Here is an 8,189-nt window from a genome sequence, read left to right on the forward strand (position 1 = left end):
ACTGTGGCGTACTGTAGACGAAATGATGGTCGGCTTGTCACTAAAGCTTCCCGTAAAGTATTATAACTATACAAGTTCAGGGAGGAATTCCTGAAATGACCCTGATACCACATATCCAAACAAAGCCCGAACATTTCCAAAAACACCACAACGACACTAGTAACGTTATTCATAAAAAACCAGTTGTCATATCACAACCCGAGTAGTGATTTCTATCCATCTCTTTTTCTCCGCAGAAACGCCCACTCCCACCCCCTCCAAACACACTCCAAAAGTAACATAGAATACTATAGATGTATATCCCCACAGCACAACCAACAACACCCCCCCTGTGCGATATGGTAACGAGCATGATACGTGTGTACCCCGCCATCTTGGGTAGGTGAGATCCAACCCGCGATTCACGAATAATCACTCGCAGGCACACTTCATCCAACCTGTTTCCAGAACCTAGATAATATTATCATAGTTGAAAAGTACACCGCGGTAAGATACTTCTACAACTTCGTCCCCCCCCCCCCCCCCAGATCCGTAGAAACCAGATGAGTAAGTTAGTTAGTTTGAAGCATTATTATCTTCGCTATAATAACTCCTTTTCCCCCATGGGCGCTAAGATATTGCCTTCTTGTCCACACTATCCAGCTTAGATACGTCACGGCGGTACGATAATATTCTATCAGCAGTAGCGCGTGCGGAGGGAAAATAATACCCATGATATATACAATGCTCATCCATTTGCGCGGTCTTCCGACAAGGTGGTGGTGGAGAAGGAAGCGATGCCGCAACAAAAACCCATCACAGCAACAACAACACGTAATCAAGAAGCCACCATCACAATGGATTCACAAAAGGGAAAAAGAAGAAAAATTGGTAAAGATAGATGTATCCTACCATCTTCCATACCAGTAAGCCTATTACAGCGGGTACGGTACTATAGCTGCCGCCATGGGGTTTAAGTTACGGGGTCTGATACTGTACGTCCATATTGTAATATGGATTGTTGTTTGCGGTATCGCACGTGGTTCTACCTGCGGGACAGTGCCGTATCATTACCATCGGGGTGAATTTTAATCGGGCTCTCTCCGGGCGAGCACTGAAAACCCTCTATTTTACATTCGATTTAAGCATGGCGTGGAATTAGCAACTCCAAAAGCCTCAATTTTGGTGCGATCTACGGCCTATCACATCAATCATGTCCCAGGACCGGCACCGCGAACCGAGTGAGATATCGTGATGAGACAAGGCTATTCCATATTGGCTCTTCAGTCTGGGGGGAAAGGGAGGGGGGAAGGGGGTTTAGTCTTCTAATTTTGATAAACGGGACCACCGCCATCGCCATCCTCACCATCATCCCCCAAATCCAATTCGCTATGGGAAATCTTCCCAACATCATCCAATCCCGTCTCCTCCCTCCCGGCAACCATGACGGGTTCGCGGAAGCTCGATTCCACGCCAGCATCGTCGTCCAGCCCCATAGCAACCATGATGCTCCATCTGAGCTCATTGATCCCAACGCGTTTGTTCCTCTTCTTAGCGGGACTCGCGGCCGTGCCGATAATCTCGCCAAGGCCACAACTCACTTTCGCGGCGCGCCGGTCCTCCCCCTCCCGATCATCCCCCTCCAGCACTGCACGTGCCTGGACCAACCTCCCGACCAATTCCTCCGGGCGCAGCCTATCGACCTTGGAGAGCACGACCTGGAAGGCGACACCGTGCTCCGCAAACGTCCGCACCATCAGCCGATCGAAGCCCTTGAAGCCGTGCTCCGCGTCGACGAGAAGGAAGGCCCTGCGAAGTTCCCGCCGCCGCTGCAGGTACTTCATCACCTGCACGCCCCACTCATCGCGAGAGTTGTGACCGTAGCCCGGCATGTCCAGCAGCACGCCGCGCCCGTTGGCGATGGAGTATGCGTTTAGCAGCCTCGTACGGCCCGGCTTGGAGGACGTGTGCGCTAGCGGCTTGTCCAGGAGGGCATTCAGCAGCGAGGACTTGCCCACGTTGCTGCGACCCAGGAAGGCCACTTCGGGCGCTGTGCCGAAGCATATCTCCTTGAACTTGGAGGCCGACCACATGTGCCGTGGCTGGCGGCGGGTGAAGAATTTCACTGCGGTGCCGAGTTGAGCGCTGCTTGGTGTCGGGGTCTCCCAGCGGTAGGTGGAGCCCGTTGGATGCTCAGTGTATTTTGCAAGGAGGGCTGCGAGGCTAGACCTCTGTTCGTGGGGGGAGGAGAGTGCGCGGATATGTGTGCTCGTGCTCGTGCGCAAGGTTCGTAGGGCGGTGGTGGCGGCGGTGGTGGGGAGTATTATGTTTGGTGGCATTGTGTCCCGCAGGCTGTACCGGGGATTATTGTTGAAATCGGGAGAAGTTTGTCCTGCTGCGGGTCACTCGCAGTGGTTGTGATTGCATCGCGGATGTGGTGGCTGGACCAATATGGCACCTGTATCATACCGGTGCACCACCGTGCACCTGGGTTAGGTCATAGTCTACATAATTTACAGTACTCTCATCCTCATTTTCTCGCTTCCGCACTTTTAAAAAGAGAACTACCGGTATCACCCACACTACAAAGTACTCATAGGTATGATAATATGATAACCTGCGATACAAGGCTAGGCAGATCGTGATATCATCGTACCTTGTGCTTCTACGAGTATCACAACCTCTATCCACGCCTTGTCCCTTATCAATCACAAGAACCCATAAATAAGTTAACACCGGGCCACCCCAATCACCGTGCGTCAACAGAGCCTCCAAGACGAAAGCTACTGTACTCGTACTTGTATCATACTCGAGTACAGTACAGTACACTTCCCACACTAACACACTCACACCTACCGACAATACTCGAGTAACTGCACACCCTTCACCGCATCGTATGACCAAGGCTACAGCGTGATATGGGAAACCAGGATACCGATGCCACGCCGTGGCCACGCCCACACCTTTCCCGCCCGCATAGCAAGTCACCTGTTTTTCTTCTCATTTACGAGGGTTATGATGCGTATCATATTAAACAACTACTCGCAGACTAGATTATAAAAACTAAACTGACCAACTCCGCACAAACGATCCCAGGGAAACAAAAAATTCCAAAAAAAAAAAATTCCAAAAAAAGGAAAGGAAAGAGAAAGAGAATTGTTAATACAGTTTACAAGAAGTGAATAAAGGAACAAAGGGGCTTTTTCAAACATTTGATGTGGAGTTGAGGGGAGGGCGACAGGGGAGATATGCAAGAACGCAAGGGAATAAATAAACGACTAGGCATAGTATGTATAAACAGTAATTGCTCTTTAAGGACATCTTCCGCCAGACAGAGCCAAGTGGATGGGCGGACCGCTTGTGTTCCAATTATTCAACCGACTTTAGAGGAAGGGGAAGAAATGAATAATAATATTGTTGTTTCTTGTTTTCGCAAGCTCCACCTCTTCAGCTGGTTAGGCGGATGAAGTCGTATTTCTTTTATTTTTTCACTTTTTTTTGTCAAGTTTCCAGTGTTCTTTTTCCTTTTATTTCAGACCTTGCCGTCATGACAGGGCGGGGTGGATAACGACCTTCTGCCCTTTTTTAAAAAAATTTGTTGCAAGTAGGTAGGAGTAAGAGTATCGCAGGGTTTTTTCTCTCTCTCGAAATCATGACTGTCCGGGCACGCCGCCCAGTGAACCGGCTGAATCCGGGTATACGAAGAAGCTGATGGCGATGATGGTATATCTATAGTACTCATCAGCCCGAGCTCAACAAAGGGGACAAAAGAGGCATTCGTTACTCACATCCCTAATAGCATAGCCCCCTCTAGGTAATTGCTTTTACCGTCTTGGATGAGATAGTTTGTTATGAGCACGCTCACAAAGAACACTACTGTCTCAAAAGTCTGGAAGTACAGGCTCATGGGCTGCCCGATAATCCACCCAAGGATGACTAAAAACGGGGTGACCAGCAAGGCGATTTGCATGCTGCTGCCGATAGCAACGCCAATGGCTAGATCCATCTGTGCACAAACAAGCGCTAGTTAGCCCGTGCCCCCTCTTGTCCAGTAGAACGTATCAGGTCCTGACAATATTCCTCATGCTTCGCCCGACAGAGGCGGGGGACGTCGCGTGGTACCGAGATAGCATCACCCGTAGGCAGCAGTAGCCCGCTGCGGCTGAAATGTAGAAAAAATTGTGGGGCGCGCGCGCGTGTGGGGTGCATGATTGTGTGGAAAGATTATAAGAGGGTCCCTGTAAGGGCAGGAAGGGGAAGTGACAAATGGGGCGAAGAAACGAGCAAACGCGGAAATTTTTATCATTTAAATGGGGTAATTAGTGAAAACGTCGCACAAACCTTGTTTTTCATAGCCACCACGACTGCTGTAACGTGCTCGGCAGCATTGCCCACGATTGGAATGAGAATCAGCCCAATAAAAGTCTTGCTGATGCCTGAGCTGGCAACTATCTCGTCTATAGAGCCAACCAAGTATTCCGCACAAACCGCTACCATAACAGTCACCACCACCAAAACGACTCCTGATTCAACGCCCGATAGCAGCGCCGTCTGCTGCCCCTGCGGCTCGTCGTCGTCGCTCTCGCCGGATTCGTGCTGAGCGTCGAAGAGATAGGCGTGAGTGTCGAGTTGGAAAACTAGGTAAAGAACGTAGAGGATCAACAGGACCACAGAGGTGCCACGGGACAAGTCAAGGATAAGTTTAAATGATGCCTCCTTGGGCGCAGCGAGCGTCGAATAGAGCGCTGCAGGAATGATCAAGGACGATGATGCGACCGCCATAAGTGATGACATGGTGGACGCAACAGTGGTGTTAAAATTCTGTTCCTTGTGCTTGAGACCCCCGAAAAAGAAACACATTCCCAAGACCTGAGCGAAATGAAAAATATGCGCAGTCAGAACCCAACGAATAGCAAAAAAAGGGATACGCAAACCCACCAAAAGGATATTGGATAAAATGCTACCCAACATGCTGGCCTGCACAATTCTGATTTCCCCCTTTGTAAGTGCGACAATACTAACAATCAATTCTACCGCATTTCCAAATGTCGCATTCAACAGCCCGCCCAGAGTTTCCCCCACCATGAGGGCTAGCTCCTCAGTAGCAAAGCTCAGCAAGGCCGCGAGAGGAATAATGGCCAAGAAGTTCATGACGAAAATCGCAGTTGAGTTCCATTTCATGGCGCCCGCCACGATGCCGAGGGGCACGAAGATGAGAAGGGTGTTCACGTAGTTGCTGAGCAGAATGGCCTTCGTTTTGGAGCATACATGCGAACCAAACCCGCCCCTCCTAGGCCCCTGGCTCCGTGGCGCTATACGGCCATTTGCATCACCATAGCCAGCGGCATAGCCATTTCCATTCGGTCCATCTAGGAGAGGACCTCGCTCTGAGTTTTGTCTAGAAGGACGGCCTTCTTCAATATCTCCAAATGGAGGCATCCGCTCCCGAATACCGCGTGCAATTAAAGAGAAGCGTCTTTTTAATAACCCTGTCCAAAGGTTCCAGCGATGGCGCCGATACGGCACCAGGCCGGTCTTTGTTAGCCGAATATCCTTCAGTTTGAATCTTTTACGCTCGCTGTTCGGAAAGTAAGGGTGCGGGTATCCGAGAACAAAGAAATAAGGTTGAAGATACAGTAGTAAAAATGGGCGCGACAACTGCAAGTGGGATCATCGAGTAGTGGGTCCAAATATGGCAAAGGTTTTGGGGGGGGGGAATGCAAGAGGGAACCATCAACTTATAGGTGAGCGATAGGTTAGTGGCGGGGGGAGGGCGGAGTGTGGATGGGAGAGGGAGGCTGTTAAATGCAACGAAACACCGTACGGGGGACGAAAATGCGACACTTACACATGGGTGCAGATTTCCTTGATACAACTAAAGGTCTACTTTACTTCTCCGAAAGGGAACAAGTCCTGGACACTCCGAACACTCGAGCGTTATTCCAGTCAAAAGGTCTATTCGCCGGGCCAAGATCTAGGGCGAATTGTTAGGAAAAAAGGTGGAAAAAAGGTCGCAGCCCCAAAGGATAGGATGTTACCGATGCGAGGCTTGGATCCTACGAGTACCAAGAACCCTGTTGACCACAAGACACAACGATCAAAGGGGGAGGGAGGGGCTGTCCGGATGTGACCTTGTGATGCGAGTGGGTTGTTGGTACTAGTACAGTAATCAGTTCAAACCAGAGGACTGGAAGTGGTAATTTCTGCAGTCAACAGCAAGTAGGGAAAGAAAAGAAAAGAAAGGAAAGATTTTGTGAGCGGGGCGAGGAGGCTGTGTAGGCGATGTTAGGTTGCAGAAAAGGGGAGATGGTGGTGGGAAATGAAAAAAATTCGACGAGTCCGATTACCGCCGCCGAGAGCGGCACCTGTAACAGATAAGGTAAGATGGAAGGGCGGGTAGAAGGATGTAAGGAATTAGGACGGAGATGGGATGGGGATGGAGATGGGGATGGACCAAAGACTAGAGAATGGTTCACGAAGTTTGTGATGCTGGGAGAACAATGTGACGGAAGGTTACCGGTGTGATACACACGGAAAATTAAAGAGGGGGGGGGGGTGAGAGAGGGAGAGAGAGGGTGGAAGAGAGAGAGGAAGAGAGATATACCGGTATTATACAAGTACCGGTAGAACAGGATTATGGGCATAAACAAAGCTAACCACTGGAGGGGAGGGGTGTGGGGGAGGAGATACTGTACGGGTAGGGTACGAGGCAAGATTCAGCAGCTCTTAGAACTCCCATGTAAGGCGAAGGAGATAGATAGTAACTTATCCAGGTTCTGCAAATGAACGAACGACTGCATGCACCGAGAGCCGGGAATGGGTGTATCGTACGATAGCTGCAATGGACAATCAAGATGCTACTACGAGTAATATCATACATGATCTTATTATAGGGTACGAGTAAGGCGATGGAGGGTTTCCGCCAGCACTTCCAATACCCCATCATGGTGAAATACTCGAGTACGATATTGTACTCGTACTCGTACTTGTAGGAAGGGGTTGAATGGACTAAACGGTTCAAGGGGCGTTTGGCGCTCAACGGCGGCGAGTGACGTAGATTGGACGAAGTGAATTGCACAATACTGGTGGAGATCAATTGTTGTGCCATGTTTCTGCCATGATATCGTTGATCCATAGTCTACTCGTACCGCCTATCCACATGGCTGCGCTCCGGTTTAGAAAGCTTACCCACCTGGGGTGCGAGTGTTTCGAGTCGGATCGGAGCCATCATCCTCTCGATCTCACACAAGTACTCGTACGAGTAAGGATGAGATTCAGAAGCTCATCATCTTTAAATTTATCGCCAATGAATAACGAGTTAGCGTCCAGCACAATTCACGACACCCAAACCACAATTGCAGCAAATCAAGGTACCGGCAGGGCACAACACCAAGTACCTGTATGATACTCTAACGGTATGATACCAGCCGTGCTCGCGCTGCACCGTGCGATACCGGTAACTTGTATGATGCGAGCCGCCGAATCTACCGGTATTGAGCGACTTGATCTGGAACATGATTCCACACCAACAGCACATCCAGCCCCCCCCCAATGATACAAGTAGGATACGGTACATGGGGAAAAACTGACAATCACATTTGATGTCGCCTACCTGAGCTATGTGGGAGCAATGTTGTGTGGGAGAGACCAGTTTCCCCACGCAAAAAAAAAAGAAAGAAAGAAAAAAAAGAAAGGAAAAGAACACAAAAAAAGAAAAAAAATTAGTCCGTTTGATAGGGTGTTTTTATTCTTGTGAGCACCCAGACGAGTACCGTCCTCGAGTACGGTGCTCGAATAGTCCCTATCATAATCCGCGGTGGTGCTCTCACCGTAAGAAGCATGCGTCCAGCGACATGAGAAACGGGCGCGCCTTACAAGTGTTCGAGCACAGTAATTGATTAAAGTTACGGTACTCGAGTAGACAACGAGTATGACCCGAGAACCGGTCATCATCACAGTGGAGATGGAGAGAGGGAGAGAGGGAGAGAGGGAGAGAAGGGGCGGATTCAAATCCCGCCGCCCCTTCATTTGCCTAACTGCGACCAACCGAACACCTAAAATTTAATGAACAGGAATGTGCAGTCGCAATTCTTTGCATCAACGCTTCGGGGCAACCTCCGTCCCTTCTTGGCATTGGGCTGATCCGCCCGTTATTTGTCCCAGACTCCCAGTCAATGGACGACTTCTCGTAGGGATCTGGGAGAGGTTTA

At 49.8% G+C, this 8,189-nt stretch overlaps 2 protein-coding genes; both read right to left on the reverse strand.

The window, feature by feature from the left end:
• Window positions 1-1,304: 1,304 nt before the first annotated feature.
• Window positions 1,305-2,318, reverse strand: GSTUM_00003596001 (uncharacterized protein; the record flags this gene model as incomplete). Its single annotated transcript, XM_002837285.1, has 1 exon — window positions 1,305-2,318. The coding sequence occupies one exon, from the start codon at window positions 2,316-2,318 to the stop codon at window positions 1,305-1,307; it is 1,014 nt and encodes a 337-aa protein (XP_002837331.1).
• Window positions 2,319-2,982: 664 nt separating this feature from the next.
• Window positions 2,983-5,911, reverse strand: GSTUM_00003597001 (uncharacterized protein). XM_002837286.2 has 4 exons: window positions 4,918-5,911; window positions 4,321-4,848; window positions 3,768-3,985; window positions 2,983-3,708 (listed from the first exon to the last, which is right to left on the reverse strand). The coding sequence occupies exons 1-4, from the start codon at window positions 5,416-5,418 to the stop codon at window positions 3,630-3,632; spliced, it is 1,326 nt and encodes a 441-aa protein (XP_002837332.1). The 5' UTR covers window positions 5,419-5,911; the 3' UTR covers window positions 2,983-3,629.
• Window positions 5,912-8,189: the final 2,278 nt, after the last annotated feature.

The sequence above is a fragment of the Tuber melanosporum genome (assembly GCF_000151645.1).
Source record: "Tuber melanosporum whole genome shotgun sequence assembly, scaffold_182, strain Mel28".
Lineage (NCBI taxonomy): Eukaryota > Fungi > Ascomycota > Pezizomycetes > Pezizales > Tuberaceae > Tuber > Tuber melanosporum.

What these genes read in the sequence shown, in the direction of transcription:
- GSTUM_00003597001 (XM_002837286.2), bottom strand. Translation starts at nt 5,418, where the DNA reads ATGCCTCCATTTGGAGATATTGAAGAAGGCCGTCCTTCTAGACAAAAC. An exon ending in TGGTGGCTATGAAAAACAAG is followed by an intron (nt 3,986 to 4,320) that starts GTTTGTGCGACG and finishes GTTTGTGCACAG; the next exon opens with ATGGATCTAGCCATTGGCGT. An exon ending in GGGGCTATGCTATTAGGGAT is followed by an intron (nt 3,709 to 3,767) that starts GTGAGTAACGAA and finishes TGAGTACTATAG; the next exon opens with ATATACCATCATCGCCATCA.